Below are 19,092 nucleotides of genomic sequence, written 5' to 3'. Positions count from 1 at the left end.
TAGTCAGACCTCTTACAACAAGCATAGTCAGACCTCTTACAACAAGCATAGTCAGACCTCTTACAACAAGCACAGTCAGAGCTCTTACAACAAGCACAGTCAGACCTCTTACAACAAGCAATCAGTCCTCTTATGACAAGCATAGTCAGACCTCTTACAACAAGCATAGTCAGACCTCTTACAACAAGCATAGTCAGACCTCTTACAACAAGCACAGTCAGAGCTCTTACAACAAGCATAGTCAGACCTCTTACAACAAGCATAGTCAGACCTCTTACAACAAGCATAGTCAGACCTCTTACAACAAGCACAGTCAGACCTCTTACAACAAGCACAGTCAGACCTCTTACAACAAGCATAGTCAGACCCCTTACAACAAGCACAGTCAGACCTCTTACAACAAGCATAGTCAGACCTCTTACAACAAGCACAGTCAGACCTCTTACAACAAGCATAGTCGGTCCTCTTACAACAAGCATAGTCAGTCCTCTTACAACAAGCATAGTCAGTCCTCTTACAACAAGCATAGTCGGTCCTCTTACAACAAGCATAGTCAGTCCTCTTACAACAAGCATAGTCAGACCTCTTACAACAAGCATAGTCAGTCCTCTTATGACAAGCATAGTCAGTCCTCTTATGACAAGCATAGTCAGACCCTTTACAACAAGCATAGTCAGACCCCTTACAACAAGCATAGTCAGACCTCTTACAACAAGCAATCAGTCCTCTTATGACAAGCATAGTTGGTCCTCTTACAACAAGCACAGTCAGACCTCTTACAAGCACAGTCAGTCCTCTTACAACAAGCATAGTCAGACCCCTTACAACAAGCACAGTCAGACCTCTTACAAGCACAGTCAGACCTCTTACAACAAGCACAGTCAGACCCCTTACAACAAGCATAGTCAGACCTCTGACGACAAGCACAACAGGGACCTCCTACAACAAGCAATCAGTCCTCTTATGACAAGCATAGTTGGTCCTCTTACAACAAGTACAGTCAGTCCTCTTAAAGACAAGCCAGGTGGGTCATCTTACGACACGCATATCAACGGACCTCTTACAACAAGCAATCATTCCTCTTCTGACAAGCCAGGTGGGTCATCTTACGACACGCATATCAACGGACCTCTTACGACAAGCAGTCAGTCCTCTTACGACAAGCCAGGTGGGTCATCTTACGACAAGCATAGTCAGTCATCTTATGACAAGCATAGCAACGGTCCATGCTGCCAGGGTATACAGTCAATCAAAGTCACCGAATCTGAACACCCAATCATTTAGTCACCTCTTACAAACAAATATAGGTTGCTGGGACTTATTCTAATCTGGAATCCAAATGGGGGATCATAAAAATACTAAAAGTACTAGAAAAGGCCTGAACTGACCCTCCCGAGACACTGGACAAGACGGCAGGCTGCATCATAATACTGGGGGCAGTTCCTCATTGCCTTCTCACGGCAGTTGTCATAGTGATTCAGGACAGTTCCCATAATGCATCTCAACACTGGCGACAGGAAGCAGATGACACTGGAACCTGGACAAGACACATGACATCATCAGTGGTCAGTATTACATCACAGACATAAATTCCTGTTTCATCACAGACATAAATTCCTGTTTAGGCTGTCAATCACACTAAAAAATATTTTCAATCTTAATGAAAGAAGTGAGAATTTTCTAAATGACAACTCTTTATTATCTATCAGTTAAATGAAGATCAAGTTATAAGATGATCAAAAGTAACGGTCAAGTGGGCACCCTCAAAATTCCATGGGGCCCAGCTAAACACTCGAGGAGTGCCTGGTGTCCTTCACAAATGTTTCTATCCCTGTACTCACTGTGCGAGAAGGCGGAGAAGATGCTCCACAGGACCGGGTGTTCCTCCATCTGCCGCCACACCTGCAGGTCCCTGGGGGGAGGGGCCGGAAAGAGAGTGAGTGAGTGAGTGAGTGAGTAAGTGAGTGAGTGAGTGAGTGAGTATGGTTTACGCCACTTTTAGCAATATTCCACTAATATCATGACAGGGGACATGGGCTTCACACATTGTACCCATGTGGGCAATGGAACTCGGGTCTTCGGCGTGACGAGCAAATGCTTTAACCACTAGGCTACCCCACCCCCACATTTGTTTGTTTGTTTGTTTGTTGTTTAACGCCGCACTCAGCAATATTCCAGCTATATGACGGTGGTCTGTAAATAAACAAGACTGGACCTGACAATCAAGTGATTGACATCATGAACATCGATCCACGCAATTGGGGTACGATGACATGCATCAACCAAGACAGCAAGCCTGACCACCCGATCCCGTTAGTCGCCCTTTATAACAAACCTAGTCGCCTTTTACGGCAAGTATGGGTTGCTGAAGACCTATTCTACCCTGGATCTTCACGGGTCCAACGCCACATGGGAGAGAAGCATGCATTTCAGTTATATCACAGCATCAGCTTCATGTGGGAGGAAAGCTCAAAGTTATGCAGGTCTAGTTGGATGTCAACTATGGTAGTAAAACACACGAGCACAGGTATGGAGACGAAAAAATTAGAACAATAATCAGTGCAAATCTGGGACTCAAACTCCATCAATTTATCCTAAAAAAAATAAATAAAAAAATCCTCACTGGACATGCTAGACGTTCTGTAAATAATGTGATGCGTGTTCAATAAAACACATTCAGCTCCTCCTTTCATAGATCGTAGCATGGACTCAAAAAGCAATTTTCTCTCAAACAAAACTACCCCCAACCAGAATATTAAATAATCCATCCTTAAATTCCTTAACTGATCAACGAATTGTGAAACCATGGTAACAAGTAGTTAAATTAACCTACACAGTAGTAATTTATTCCTGCCCTTATAACTACAATAAATATAACAATATTTGACAATGAAATCCAGAATCTGTGGCCTAATTATTGGATTTTTTATTCTAGTGGCTGATGCTTTACGTGTCTAAAACCTGCATACTCCCCAGGGAGCTGAGAATGCATTTGAAGACACAGTTATCAGTTATCAGGGTAATGTGTCATATACATTGTTTGAAGTCTGAGCCATGTAAGTGGACAAATTATTGTTACCATTTCCATATTATTGGATGATTATCATTAAACACATTCATACCAGCCAGTATTAGTCTTTGAAATGTTTTTATCATCCAATACTGGCTCCAACGGTAGCTTATTACTGTCTACAAACTGAAAAAGTTGGAGAATGATGTTGGATGATAAATAAAATCTCACCTTCGTGTCTTTTGATATCAAATATATCAACGTGTAGATAAAAGAGGATAAACTTTGTCAACACGTGTTGATATATTTGATATCAAAAGACACGAGGGTGAGATTCTCTATATCTGTCTAATACTTTTTAACAGTTCAATATACACAAACCTTATCCTGTCATTATCAAAGTTTACTATTGCTGTGATATAAATACATATACTATTAAGTACCATTCCTTGTCGTCATTCTGATAGTGTTTAATTTTTATATGGTTATATTATACTAGTAAGTGTCTTATTTTCTTATGTACATATTTAATGTCATATATTTTCTTTTTTTCATATTCTAGTGCTAATCAACTGTGCAGTATAAATTTCCCTTGGGTTAATTAAGTTTTATCTTATCTTAAATACGTCCCTAAGTTTACCTCTCGAGTGAGATCCTGAGAAACTCCTCCTCTGGCCAGTGTGTGTCGTTGTACAACATATCGGGGGTGGCCCGTTCCACCAACACACTGCTCAGCATCCGCGCTGCCACCTCGTCGATGTTCTGACTTCTTGTCTCCTTCACTTCCGTTTCCATGGAGTCGTACACACTGTCGTCCCTAGCAACAATTTCTTGGCAACAGATGAGCAGAGCGTCAACAAGACTCTGAACATTGCGAGAAATTTGCTCCTGGAAATGATGACATACGATAAATAACAGCATGGTCTTGATAACTTACAAAGACTTCCAGTTCCATAACCTACCTTGTCTTTTAAATATGTAATATAAAATTGTGGTCTGAAGAGACAAAATCATGACACGGAGCAATCGTGGCTTATCAGAGGGGTGAGTGAGTCAGTGAGTTGGGTTTAACGCCGCTTTTAACAGTATTCCAGTTATATCGCCGTGTATCAGCTTAATGTGGGAGGAAAGTCCGAAGTGATGCAGGTCTCAGATGTTTACCACTTTGGTGAAACCCACGACCACGGGTATTGTGCTGACAAACCTAGAAACATAATCAGGGCAAACCGGGATTCGAACCCACAATCATAGGTTTCTGGCGTGCCCAAGGGACGCAACTCTGCACAGCGAATCGCGGCGCCTAAGACAACTGTGCAACCCGTGCCCCCTTTTCAGAGGAAGTGAAATAGGGTTTTACGTTGCATTCAAGATCATTGCACTTTGAAAGCAATGTGTATGCAAGCATGTGTGGCTGCTCGTACTAGCCAAAACTAATGTCGGTCTTATAGATCTAGTCCACTGAGATACTATGCCGCAGTTTAACATGGATATTCCACCCAGACACAGTACACTGACTCCGAGCTGACCAGTCCTTGTTTTAGCCCTTCAATGCCGAGCGCCATTCAGGGTCACAAGAAAAAACATCCTGTAACAACTTTTGGTATGACACGGCCGGGGATCGAACCACCACCTTCTGCTCTCCAGGCAGACACTCTATCCAGGAGGTGATCAGAGGAGGTGAGGTGAGGTGAAATTAGGTTTAACGTCGCGTCCAAGATTATTGCACTTCTATAGCGACGTGCACGTATGTGTTTGTGTGGCTGCTTGTACTAGTCCGGACTGATGCCGATTTATAGTGCTAGCACACTTGAGATACCATGCCACAGTTTAACATGAATACCCCACACAGATACAGCATACTGACTCCGAGCAGACCAGTCCTTGTTTTAGCCCCTTAATGCCGAGCTCCAGACAGGGTAACAACAAGTACCATCTTTAAACGTCTTTTTGTATGACGCGGCTGGGGATCAAACGCTCTACCACTCCACCACGGAGGAACCCATTAGTGGTTGAAAGTGTGATGCACCCTCATGTTCAGCCAAGTCAGAGTTTGAGTAGATCTTACCAGGGCCTGTCCCACAAAGTGGTCTTCGTGTTACCTACAACACTCATCCTTGAACTTATGGCTGATGATGCACTCTCTAAGATGTTGAACTGGGCCCTTGGAATTCAATTATCATCACTAATACAAACTATTTATCATATTGGACAGTCACTATTGACCATGAAGACAGCAGCATCCATTTGTCACAGGTCAAATTTTCTCACCTTTGAATAATTATTTTTGATTTGCTGTGGCTTGAGACCTTGACCTATGACCCCTGCATGGAAGACACTGGATGAAGTCTTTGGCAAGGTCATGGACATCGCCCGCTGTTGGTTTTCTCGGAACAAGGAGACATTGTCTTGAGATTGCAAACTCTTTTTGGATGTGGAATCAAATTTCCCTCCAAACAAAAAACAGTTCTCCTGCAAAAGAACAGAAGAACATATATTATAGTTGTTAATATTCCAGCTTTATGATGTCGGTCTGTAAATAATCGAGTCTGGACCAAACAATCCAGTTATTGACATCTCGAGCATCAATCTACACATTTGGGACACGATGACATGCATCAACCAAGTCAGCGAGCCTGACCACCCATTAGTCGCTTATTACGACAAGCATAGTCACCTTTTACGACACGCATGGGTTGCTGAAGAACAATTCTTACCCGGACCTTCTCTGGTCTATCTTGTTTGCAAACAATGAAAATATTTCATTCAGTTTGATTGATAAAATGGAAGTCTGCAGATGGATAATTTCTTGTTCAAATTGAGCATACTTAAGTGAACAGCTCTGGAGAACAATGACCTTGACATATGTCCAGAGTCGGAGGTGAAGGTTGAAGGGTTACCTGGGAGGTTGCGCCTTCTGTCAGGAACTGTATCAACATACACTGTGCTGAACAATGGCGGTGGAGCTGGCGGAAACAGCTCTTACATAGCCGGACATTCCTTAAAGTTTTGGCATCATCTGGCAAAGGAAAGGATATGAGATTGTCAGAATGAAATCCCTTGAAAGAGGACAATGTTTGAGACTAGCATTTACCTGTGTACTGCAGCATGGTGAAGGTGAGTCTAGTATTTACCTGAATACTGCAGCATGGTGAAGGTGAGTCTAGTATTTACCTGTATACTGCAGCATGGTGAAGGTGAGTCTAATATTCACCTGTATACTGCAGCATGGTGAAGGTGAGTCTAGTATTTACCTGAATACTGCAGCATGGTGAAGGTGAGTCTAGTATTTACCTGAATACTGCAGCATGGTGAAGGTGAGGCAAGTATTTACCTGTGTACTGCAGCATGGTGAAAGTGAGTCTAGAATTCACCTGTATACTGCAGCATGGTGAAGGTGAGTCTAGTATTTACCTGTATACTGCAGCATGGTGAAGGTGAGGCAAGTATTTACCTGTATACTGCAGCATGGTGAAGGTGAGGCAAGTATTTACCCATGTACTGCAGCATGGTGAAGGTGAGTCTAGTATTTACCCGTGTACTGCAGCATGGTGAAGGTGAGTCTAGTATTTACCTGTATACTGTAGTATGGTGAAGGTGAGGCAAGTATTTACCTGTATACTGCAGCATGGTGAAGGTGAGTCTAGTATTTACCTGTATACTGCAGCATGGTGAAGGTGAGGCAAGTATTTACCTGTATACTGTAGTATGGTGAAGGTGAGGCAAGTATTTACCTGTATACTGCAGCATGATGAAGGTGAGTCTAGTATTTACCTGTATACTGCAGCATGGTGAAGGTGAGGCAAGTATTTACTTGTATACTGCAGCATGGTGAAGGTGAGGCAAGTATTTACCTGTATACTGCAGCATGGTGAAGGTGAGTCTAGTATTTACCCGTGTACTGCAGCATGGTGAAGGTGAGGCAAGTATTTACCTGTGTACTGCAGCATGGTGAAGGTGAGGCAAGTATTTACCTGTATACTGCAGCATGGTGAAGGTGAGGCAAGTATTTACCCATGTACTGCAGCATGGTGAAGGTGAGTCTAGTATTTACCCGTGTACTGCAGCATGGTGAAGGTGAGGCAAGTATTTACCTGTATACTGCAGCATGGTGAAGGTGAGGCAAGTATTTACCTGTATACTGCAGCATGGTGAAGGTGAGGCAAGTATTTACCTGTGTACTGCAGCATTGTGAAGGTGAGTCTAGTATTTACCTGTGTACTGCAGCATGGTGAAGGTGAGTCTAGTATTTACCTGTATACTGCAGCATGGTGAAGGTGAGGCAAGTATTTACCTGTATACTGCAGCATGGTGAAGGTGAGTCTAGTATTTACCTGTGTACTGCAGCATGGTGAAGGTGAGGCAAGTATTTACCTGTATACTGCAGCATGGTGAAGGTGAGTCTAGTATTTACCTGTATACTGCAGCATGTTGAAGGTGAGGCAAGTATTTACCTGTATACTGCAGCTTGGTGAAGGTGAGGCAAGTATTTACTTGTATACTGCAGCATGGTGAAGGTGAGGCAAGTATTTACCTGTATACTGCAGCATGGTGAAGGTGAGTCTAGTATTTACCTGTATACTGCAGCATGGTGAAGGTGAGGCAAGTATTTACCTGTATACTGCAGCATGGTGAAGGTGAGGCAAGTATTTACCTGTATACTGCAGCATGGTGAAGGTGAGGCAAGTATTTACCTGTATACTGCAGCATGGTGAAGGTGAGGCAAGTATTTACCTGTATACTGCAGCATGGTGAAGATGAGGCAAGTATTTACCTGTATACTGCAGCATGGTGAAGATGAGTCTAGTATTTACCTGTATACTGCAGCATGGTGAAGGTGAGTCTAGTATTTACCTGTGTACTGCAGCATGGTGAAGGTGAGTCTAGTATTTACCTGAATACTGCAGCATTGTGAAGGTGAGTCTAGTATTTAACTGTGTACTGCAGCATGGTGAAGGTGAGTCTAGTATTTACTTGTATACTGCAGCACAGTGAAGGTGAGTCTAGTATTTTACTGTATACTGCAGCATGGTGAAGGTGAGTCTAGTATTTACCTGTATACTGCAGCATGGTGAAGGTGAGTCTAGTATTTACCGGTATACTGCAGCACGGTGAAGGTGAGTCTAGTATTTACCTGTGTACTGCAGCATGGTGAAGGTGAGGCAAGTATTTACCTGTGTACTGCAGCATGGTGAAGGTGAATCTAGTATTTACCTGTATACTGCAGCATGGTGAAGGTGAGGCAAGTATTTACCTGTATACTGCAGCATGGTGAAGAAGGTGTGGGTGAGGTTGGAGCAGAGACAGATGAGGACGGGGGTGTGGAGCGTGGGGGGGATCTGGATGTGGCTGAGGATCTGCAGCACGGTGGAGGAGATGTCCCGACTGGGGTGGAGCAGCAGCTCCGACAGGGACAACAGGTGCTTCTCCAGACACTTCCGCAGCTGGGAACTACAACAACCGACACGCACAAGTCAGTCCCAGAATAACACGTACTGGATTGCCTTAAAATCGAAATTAAACAAATAATGTATGCTATTGATTAACAATGATTGACTGATGTTTTAAGTTATATAGAGCAACATAACGGCTACATCACAGCCACCTGTAAATAAGTCTCAGCCAGGAAAACTGGTGGTTGATAGGATGAACATGAACATAACTTCAGGGCAGGATGACACACTGTCATCCAGGTAACATGTTGTAGATCCCATTTAGTCAGCTCATCAAATAAGACAGGGTACTGAAGAGCTGTTGTTCTCTGGAATCCCGACAGGGATATTCGAGAGAGAGAGAGAGAGAGAGAGAGAGAGAGAGTGAGAGAGTGGGTGAGTGAGTGAGAGAGAGAGTGAGTGAGAGAGAGAGTGAGTGAGTGAGTGAGAGGGAGAGTGAGAGAGAGAGTGAGTGAGTGTGTGAGTGAGTGTGAGAGGGAGAGAGAGTGAGTGAGTGAGTGAGAGAGTGAGTGAGAGTGTGAGTGAGAGGGAGCGAGTGAGTGAGTGAGTGTGAGAGAGAGAGAGAGAGAGTTAAAGAGAGAGAGTGAGAGAGTGAGTGAGTGAGAGAGAGAGTGAGTGGGAGAGAGAAAGAGAGTGAGTGAGTGAAAGGGAGAGAGTGAGTTAAAGAGAGAGAGTGAGTGAGTGAGAGAGTGAGAGAGAAAGTGAGTGAGAGAGAGAGAGTGAGAGTGAGTGAGTGAGTGAGAGAGTGAGTGAGAGAGAGTGAGTGAGAGTGAGTGAGTGAGAGGGAGAGAGAGTGGGTGAGTTAGAGAGAGAGCGAGAGAGTGGGTGAGTGAGAGAGAGAGGGAGAGAGTGAGTGAGTGAGAGGGAGAGTGAGTTAAAGAGAGAGAGTGAGAGAGAGAGAGAGAGTGAGTGAGTGTGAGAGAGAGTGAGTTAAAGAGAGAGAGTGAGTGAGAGAGTGAGAGTGAGTGAGTGTGTGAGTGAGTGAGTGAGTGAGTGAGTGAGTGAGTGAGTGAGTGAGTGAGTGAGTGAGTGAGTGAGAGAGAGTGAGTAAGTGAGTGAGAGGGAGAGAGAGTGGGTGAGTGAGAGAGAGCGAGAGAGAAAGAGAGAGAGAGAGAGTGAGTGTGAGAGAGAGAGAGTGAGTTAAAGAGAGTGAGTGAGAGAGTGAGTGAGTGAGAGAGAGACAGAGTGAGTGAGAGAGAGTGAGAGAGTGAGTGGGTGAGTGAGTGAGAGTGAGAGAGAGAGTGAGTGAGTGTGAGAGTGGGAGAGTGAGTGAGTGAGAGAAAGTGAGTGAGAGTGTGAGAGAGAGTGAGAGAGTGAGTGAGTAACAGGGACAGACAGTGGGTGAGACAGAGAGCGAGAGAAAGAGAGAGGGAGAGAGTGAGTGAGTGAGTGTGAGAGAGAGAGTGAGTTAAAGAGAGTGAGTGAGAGAGAGAGAGTGAGTTAAAGAGAGTGAGTGAGAGAGTGAGTGAGTGAGAGAGAGAGAGAGTGAGTGAGAGAGAGTGAGAGAGTGAGTGGGTGAGTGAGTGAGAGTGAGAGAGTGAGTGAGAGTGTGAGAGAGAGTGAGAGAGTGAGTGAGTGAGTGAGTGAGTGAGAGGGAGAGAGTGAGTGAGTTAAAGAGAGAGAGTGAGTGAGTGAGTGAGAGTGAGTGAGAGAGAGAGAGTGAGTGAAAGTGAGTGAGTGAGTGAGAGGGAGAGAGTGAGTTAAAGAGAGAGAGAGAGTGAGTGAGAGAGAGAGAGTGAGAGAGAGAGTGAGTGAGTGAGTGAGTGAGAGAGAAAGTGAGTGAGAGAGAGAGTGAGAGTGAGTGAGTGAGAGAGTGAGAGAGAGTGAGTGAGAGTGAGTGAGTGAGAGAGAGAGCGAGAGAGTGGGTGAGTGAGAGAGTGAGTGAGAGGGAGAGAGAGAGAGAGAGAGTGGGTGAGTGAGAGAGCGAGAGAGAGAGAGAGAGAGAGAGAGAGAGAGAGAGAGAGAGAGAGTGAGTGAGTGAGTGAGTGAGTCTTCAGTGTACATGGGTACAAGCCATTACCTGGTGGTCTTTGTCTTGAAGGACGTTGTCTTTTTCTCCCATTGGATGAGGAACAGCAGATTTTTTAGAAGTCGGAGCTGATTGGTTGATGTGTGAGGTTGTAGCAGGTCAAACACGTATCGCATGGTTGTTGTAATCAGGTTTGGAATGCCAATCTCTATTCCCTTCTGCAGTCTGAGAAACACTGTGGACTACAAAGGATACAGTGTCACATGGCATCAAACATGGCCTCATGTTGGTAATATCAAACTTTATTACTTGGTGTCCAGACAAACCAATACGCCAAATGTTGGATCAAATATAAAAATTTGAATTATAAATTATCCTATTTTACACTATGCATTTCTTCCTTTTTCTTTTGATCATTATGTGGAAACATGGAAACAAAGTTTCCAGCTTCTAAAAACACATCCCAGCATCACCATGGTCACCAGGCAAACAAAAGTTTCTATGTGATTTCTGATTAACTTCTTATGACAAATGTTTCAAACTGGGCTCCCTCATTATTAAAAGTGCGCTATTACTGCTGATGTTTCTCAATGTAAAAGAGCAGAGATGCTGTACCTGCATTGGCCGAACCGACTGAGCTATAACTCCTGACAAGATGGTGGCAGCACAGGACTGGCCAGAGTACAGAGCAACAAACGTCAAAATCTGCTGCACCCATAGATGGCTGGAATCAGACAAGGGAAATATTGATTCAGTCGGGTTGTGATGTCCTCAGCTAACACATCAAACACAACACAAACACATATTCTGTCATTGCACATTATTATAACCAACATCACTCACAGTCCTACAGTTGATGCTTGTTATAAGAAAACTAGAAAACTCCACAAAGTTCTGTAGCTCACCTGAATGAGTGAGTGAGTGAGTTTGGTTTTATGCCACTTTTAGCAATATTCCTGGCATATCACAGCAGGGGACACCAGAAATGGGCTTCACACATTGTACCCATGTCAGGAATCGAACCCAGGTCTTCTGCGTGACGTGTGAACGCATTTACCACTAGGGTACCCCGCTGCCCCAGCAGCAACTGAAGTAAGTGTGTGTTCTCACCTCTGCCCCTCGCTCTCTATTAGGAGTTTAAGAAGTCGGTGGACGTCCCCGGCCAGTCCAGCAAGTAGCGGCAAGTCCTGGTTGGGCATGCTCTTCTTCCGGGAGTGAATCGTGTGTTGGATTTCATAGATCAGCTTATCCTAGAACACAGACATGACAACATAATAAATCTGAGTCACTATGTTTGGTCGGTCAGTGTTTCAGCTATATAATAACAATCTGTAATACAGGATGCAACAAACCAGTGATTGATATTATGAACAACGTCCCACGCATGCGGGTGAGGTGAGGTGAAATGGGGTTTACCGTCGCGTCCAAGATTATTGCACTTATATAGCGACGTGCATGCACATGTATGTGTGTGTGTGTGGCTGCTTGTACTAGTCCGGACTGATGCCGATTTATAGTGCTAGCACACTGAGATACCATGCCGCAGTTTAACATGAATACCCCACTCAGACACATTATACTGACTCCGAGCCGACCAGTCCTTGTTTTAACCCCTTAATGCCGAGCGCCAGACAGGGTAACAACAAGTACCATCTTTTAACGTCCCTTGGTATGACGCAACCAGGGATCAAACCCCGGACCTTCCGCTCTCCGGGTGGACGCTCTACCACTAGACCACAGAGGTGGTCTCCCACGCATGCTTGGTATAAAGGCTGAGTGTATAATATGGACGTAATGTATGGTCAAGGAAGCAGAAATATCTTAAATTTACATTTAGAAGCTGTGACATCAATGAAGACTTGATGCACTTATTAATGAGTGAGTTTGGTCTTATGCCATTCACTGTCTTAGACATTCACCACTTTAGTGAAACTCACAAGCACAGATATAATGCTGACAATCCTAGACACATAATCAGGGCAAACCTGGAGTCAAACCTATGATTATTGGATTCTGGCACCATCAGTTCATGACACAATTCACCATCAGTCCATGACACAACTCACCATCTCTTCATGACACAACTCACCATCAGTCCATGACACAACTCACCATCACTTCATGACAACTCACCATCACTTCATGACAACTCACCATCAGTTCATGACACAACTTACCATCAGTTCATGACACAACTCACCATCACTCCATGACAACTCACCATCAGTTCATGACACCACTCACCATCAGTCCATGACACAACTCACCATCATTCAATGACACAACTCACCATCCGTTCATGACACAACTCACCATCAGTCAATGACACAACTCAACCATCAGTTCATGACACAACTCACCATCACTTCATGACACAACTCACCATCAGTTTATGACAACTCAACATCAGTTCATGACAACTCACCATCAGTTCATGACACAACTCACCATCAGTCCATGACACAACTCACCATCAGTCCATGACACAACTCACCATCACTTCATGACATAACTCACCATCATTCAATGACACAACTCACCATCATTTAATGACAACTCACCATCAGTCCATGACACAACTCACCATCACTTCATGACATAACTCACCATCATTCAATGACACAACTCACCATCATTTAATGACAACTCACCATCAGTCCATGACACAACTCACTATCAGTTCATGACACAACTCACCATCAGTTCATGACACAACTCACCATCATTCAATGACACAACTCACCATCAGTTCATGACACAACTCACCATCAGTCTATGACACAACTCACCATCACTTCATGACACAACTCACCATCAGTTCGTGACACAACTCACCATCAGTCCATGACACAACTCACCATCATTCAATGACACAACTCACCATCAGTTCATGACACAACTCACCATCAGTCCATGACACAACTCACCATCACTTCATGACACAACTCACCATCACTTCATGACACAACTCACCATCAGTTCATGACAACTCACCATCAGTCCATGACACAACTCACCATCAGTCCATGACACAACTCACTATCAGTTCATGACACAACTCACCATCAGTTCATGACACAACTCACCATCAGTTCATGACACGCATCCTGGACTTCCTTCACTGGACAGGTTACCTCCATTCCATCTGTTAGAACAACACTTTACTCCATAAACTAAGAATACAGTGACAACAATACAACTACAATACATAACGATACATGGACAATCTCAAACTTCAGTCTCCATGACTCCATGGCAGAAAATGTTCTGTGAAAGGGATCAGTTCCAAAGTTTCATGTCGGATAATTAACATAATTCCATAAGTTCTTAAACACTAACCCACTAACCCCCCAAAAAATTCAACCTAAAATAGGAGCCAAGTGGGTTCTTTTATTGGCTGAAGTTTATGTAAAAGGTGTTGACAATCATTTGTAGGGGTTTTAAAGATCAAATCTGCCATTCTATATAACGCACTGAACTAGATGAATCTACCACTATTGCTGGCTATGATAAAACCCTACTTTGTGGAAAGAACGAATGTATTTAAGGAAACTTCTAACAGCTTATGAATATAAACAGTATAAGAGTTTTTCTAACAGCTTATGAATATAAATAGTTTAAGAGTTTTTCTTAGTTTTGTTGCCATATAAAACATTGAGAAATCAGGTACCGGGGCAGTTGATTTTATTGACTAGCAAGGCAACTTGAGGAACTAAGATTTTTATCTGACATCAAACTTTTGAACTGGTCCCTAAATTATGCCAACAAGCTGCAAACTTTCCAGTGACACACGATTGTTCAGTGTTCAATTTATTTACTCAAACACACATTTTCTTGTGTTTTACCAATGTTGTAATGAAATCAAAGTGATGAATCAGAGTGAGCGAGTTGTGTTTAACCCTGCTTTGAACGTACTCAGTTATTTCATGGTGTGTCAGCTAGATGCGGGAAGAAAGCTCAAAGTGATGCAGGTATCAGACTCACCACCATGGGGTATGGTGCTGACAAACCAAGAAACATAATCGGATCCGGGATTCCAACCCATGACCACTAGTGTCTGGTGTGTCCAAGGGACACAACTCTGCATGGCAAATTGCAGCACCATGGACGCAACTTGGCCACCTGTGCCCCTAATGAATTAAAGTGAGTGAGTAGGGTGTAACGCCACTTTTAACAGAATTCCAGTTATATCACGGCATGTCAGCTTAATGTGGGAGGAAAGCCCGAAGTGATGCAGGTCTCAGACGTTTACCACTTTGGTGAAACCAACGAGAACGGGTATGGTGCTGACAAACCTAGAAACATAATCGGGGCGAACCGGCATTCGAACCCACAATCATAGGTTTCTGGCATGCCTAAAGGACGCAACTCTGCACAGCGAATCGCGACGCCTAATGTATTAGAAGGGTATTTGTTAGGGGGAGATTCAATATTTCTGCCTCGCTGTGGAAATGTGCAGTCACTGATTATACCAACCCTGTTGTTGTTTAGGAGCAGCGGCTGTGATGAGGAACTCCACTACATCGTAACCGCCGACATCGCTCTTCACCGCCAAGTGGACCACGAGACTCAGCAGGCTGCAACACAGTGAGTGAGTGAGTGGGTTTCTGGGCCCTGTTCCACAAAGCAATCTTAGCGCTAAGATGATTGTAACTCCCATACTTTAACATAGGCTTACAGTAGTCGTAGCACTAAGATAGCTTTGTGGAACGGGGCCCAGGGTCCCAAACAAGAGTGGAGTGGAGTGGAGTGGAGTGGAGTGGAGTGGAGTGGAGTGGAGTGGAGTGGAGCGGAGTGGAGCGGAGCGGAGCGGAGCGGAGTGGAGTGGAGTGGAGCGGAGTGGAGCGGAGTGGAGTGGAGCGGAGCGGAGTGGAGTGGAGTGGAGAGGAGCAGACAGGAGAGGAGTGGAGAGTAGTGGAGAAGAGAGGAGCGATAGTGTGGTCACTTTCATGACGACTACAGAAGAAAAGTACAGTGACCGATGTGAGGGTTAGCTTGTGGCAGAAGCACATATATTTTGAGTAGCATATAAATCACTACTCACCTCTCGTATTCTTTTAAGTTGGCCATCTTCCACTTGGAGAATTGGCTGTGAAGTTTGTTGAGAACTTCGGGTGTCACTGAGGAGAGTCAAATTCACATGGATCACGGTCAGCAAGCATGTAGTTATTTCCTTTCATCCACAGCTAATAATGGATTGCCGACGACAGTATGAGACAAATCATGTGTTGATTCAGTTAAAATAATGCAAACAATTTGTAGAATTTTCCTATTCGGAATATTCTATAAGTAATACGTTACCACTGTTATACCGAGGCTGTTGTCTCCCACAACTGCTGCTATAGCGAAATCTACCACAGAGATCTCAATTAGCACGTGCAGCACGTGCGTAGCCACCTAGCTGCCATGCGACACCCTTCACTCTTGTCTCCTGCGAGAGCAAGTGCTCGGGGGACGGACGGGCGGGCAGCAGCCCGGTGGTAACGTATTACTTATAGAATATTCCGAATAGGAAAATTCTACAAATTACATTAAGTAATACGTTACCACTGTTATACCGAGGTCTGACTACCACAGTAGGCGGTGGGGAGCACCTACAACCCGAATCCTGACTGCTAGCGTTCCTTCCGACCAGCGGAAGTAAACACCAAGGCGGAAGCAATCGATGCGCATGCACCTAGCTAGGCGTTACCCTATAGGAATACCAAAGCACTGTCAAGCGCATACCGTAAGGCTCAATCGTCATTGCCAAAACGATTGGTGACTCCAAACGACCCCACTGGATAGGTATTTCATCGCCGCAGCGGATGAGAACACTGTATCCGCGTGAGCTTAATCTTAGATCAGGTTAAACAGTCGAAAAGAGGGAAATTAATTTCATTCAGACCGTATATCCCAGAGCAAGCCTACTTAAAGTATGCATTAGGCGCGTGACCTAATTCCAGTATTTGTAAGCATGCATCACAAGGTTGGGATACACGACAGACTATTAAATACATAATTGTCAAAATACAAATAAGGACAAAGCACACAAAAAGCCGCCCTCACCTGTGGTGTGAGTGCGCTGGTTTGCATGACCCCAATTCCTGTACCCACGGCAGTGGGAACATTGGAGTCGACCCAGATTGACCACCGTGCAAGGTCTGACGCCTGAGGAGGTCGGAATTGCGCTGGGCACACCCCTTAGGTGCCCGCTTGCACCGCGATCCGCGGGCCAAGATGGTGCACACTCTCCACGACGGCATCAGCGACCTGTTTGAGGTAATGATTGGCAAAAACCGAGTCAGAACGCCAGTAACAACCTCGTAATATTCTGCGAACAGAGATATTCGAGTGTAGGGCAAATGTTGCCGCTAGCGCCCTGATCCGGTAACCCCCGAGACCGGTACGCCAGATTGATGACAGAACGAAGCCACAACGCAATCGAGTTGCGAGTTATGTCAACCGTGCGATTAGGGTTACACGACATGAACAGACGGTCACGCCCTTGTCTACATTCATTCGAAGCCTTAAGATAATACTTAAGGGCCCTAACCGGACACAGCGCTCTGTCCTCAGTATCAGCAGGATGTAAGATTTCTTTGAGTGATCTTACAGTGAATTCTCTCTCCGTTTGCCCGATTCTCTGATTCTTGGCGACGAAGCCCATGAGCAGGCCCAGGCGGACCGCTCCTTCGTCACCCTTATCGAATCGTACCTTGGCGACATCGAGTGCATGAATTTCGGATACACGTGCCGCCGTGGCAAAGGAGAGGAGAAATGCTGTTTTCCAAGTCACATGCCGGAACCACTATGCAAGGGTTCATACGGAGCTTCCGTAAGTGATTGCAACACTAGGGAAAGATCCCAGGCCGGTGCCCGAAGGCGGCCCTTCTTAAGATCGTGCTGTTTGAAACCCTTGATAATACCCTGTATCACCGGCTCTTTGGAGAGACTGGTACCCATAGCAACGTCCCGTACCGTAGCAACGGACGAGACATAGTTGGCAATGGAACCCCCGGAGAGTTTCCGGGTCTCTCGCAAGTGAGACATGAAACGAGCAATATCCTGCACAGATACCTTATCTGGCGAATGAATGTGATGTTTACAACACCACTTCGTGAAAATAACCCAACGTGCATTATACACCTTCTGGGTAGCATCACGATGCATACTAACGTATGCCCGAGACGCCCGGCGAGAAAAACCTTTACTCCTCAGACACTCGGTGACAACATCCATGCGTGCAGATTGAACTGCCCTGCGTTTCGATGAAGCGGACGGGTGTGAGGGTGGATCAAGAGATCCGGTCTCACAGGCAGTGGAAGTGGCGACTGCGTGACCTGGGTCAGCAAGTCGGGGTACCACGATCTGTTCGGCCACATGGGCGCGATCAGTAACATTCGACAGCGAACTCCTCGGAGCCGGCTTAGAATGTGTGGTATCAACACTGTCGGAGGGTAAGCATAAGCGTCCAAGCCCGTCCAGTCTAACGCGAGAGCATTGTGATCGATGGCCCTCGGGTCCGGGACTGGTGATACAAACAACGGGAGTTGATTGTTGAACCGCGTTGCGAACAGGTCGACCATCGGACGACCCAACCGTTCGCACAGCCACTGAAACACCATTGGGTTCAGCATCCACTCTGTGGGGCTCGGATCCCGAGGCCTCGATAGAGCATCGGCCAGTACGTTCCGCACACCTGGGATGTGACGGGCGCGTATCTGGCACGGGACACTGTCCACCAGAGCGTAAAACTCGAACGTGAGATCGAGTAGCGAGTGACTGTGGGTTCCCCCAGTTTGTTCACATAGGACACTACCGTCGTGTTGTCGGTCGCCAGCATGAGCCGGGCGTCGACGAGACGATGCTTCCAGTGATTGACTGCGTTGATCACTGCCTTGAACTCGAGACAATTGATGTGAAGACCTAGTTCGTCTACGCACCACAGCCCCGAGCTCACCTTCCCCTCTAGATGGGCGCCCCAGCCCACTAGAGAGGCGTCTGTATACAGGTTCAACGTGGCCCGGTAGGGCCGCATAGAGACTCCTGATAAGACATTGTAAGGGACCGTCCACCACTCCAGATGCGGTCGGAGCCGATCCGGGAGGGTGACGGTCGCACTGTTCACCTCCGTTGCTAACAACTGGATTAAAAACCGTTGCAGCGGGCGGAGTTGGAGACGACCCCGTTCGGTGCAGTCCTGGGCTGATACAAGTAGCCCTAACAGCTGTTCCCAAAAGTGAACAGTCTGTTGCACTGCTAAGACTTTGGCAATCATCGCCTGAATCTTGTGCCACCGGTCTGGGGGGACAAAGAGGCGATGGGACACCGTGTTGAACCGACCTCTGATGAACTGCAAGTTCTGAGAAGGGGTTAACTCGCTCTTGGGGAGATTGACAATCCACCCCAATTGCTCCAAGAGCCGACGTGCGAAAACGAGATGGCGTGACAGGGTGTCCGTCATTCGATTTGCAACTAGCGAGTCGTCCAGGTATGCGAAGTATCGGACACCCCTCCGGTGGAGGAACCCCACTATGGGGGTGTTTAACCGGGTGAACAGCCAGGGAGCGGATGAAAGACCGAATGGGTTTTTAGTACAACCCACTCGTAGTGCCTGCCTTGAAAGACAAACCTGAGATACTTGTGATGATCCGGGTGAATCGGAACATGCAGATAAGCAT

At 45.6% G+C, this 19,092-nt stretch overlaps 1 protein-coding gene across 1 annotated transcript in view; it reads right to left on the bottom strand.

Moving 5' to 3' along the window:
- LOC139459196 (integrator complex subunit 5-like) overlaps positions 1-19,092 on the bottom strand; it is a 35,334-nt gene that overhangs the window by 9,433 nt on the left and 6,809 nt on the right. Inside the window, exons 8-19 of the mRNA XM_071240649.1 lie at positions 15,474-15,549; positions 14,906-15,006; positions 13,516-13,574; positions 11,540-11,679; positions 11,045-11,153; positions 10,481-10,671; positions 8,262-8,458; positions 5,908-6,026; positions 5,279-5,479; positions 3,651-3,898; positions 1,842-1,912; positions 1,389-1,537 (exon numbers count right to left, since the gene is read on the bottom strand). Coding sequence (XP_071096750.1) covers positions 1,389-1,537; positions 1,842-1,912; positions 3,651-3,898; positions 5,279-5,479; positions 5,908-6,026; positions 8,262-8,458; positions 10,481-10,671; positions 11,045-11,153; positions 11,540-11,679; positions 13,516-13,574; positions 14,906-15,006; positions 15,474-15,549 — 1,661 coding nt within the window. The remainder of the gene's footprint in view (positions 1-1,388; positions 1,538-1,841; positions 1,913-3,650; positions 3,899-5,278; positions 5,480-5,907; positions 6,027-8,261; positions 8,459-10,480; positions 10,672-11,044; positions 11,154-11,539; positions 11,680-13,515; positions 13,575-14,905; positions 15,007-15,473; positions 15,550-19,092) is intronic.

The sequence above is a fragment of the Haliotis cracherodii genome, unplaced genomic scaffold (genome assembly GCF_022045235.1).
Source record: "Haliotis cracherodii isolate W230 unplaced genomic scaffold, xgHalCrac1.p SCAF_13, whole genome shotgun sequence".
Taxonomy (NCBI): Eukaryota; Metazoa; Mollusca; class Gastropoda; order Lepetellida; family Haliotidae; genus Haliotis; species Haliotis cracherodii.
The sequence above is the reverse complement of the archived record's forward strand: the minus strand, read 5'-3'. Positions and strand labels throughout refer to the sequence as shown.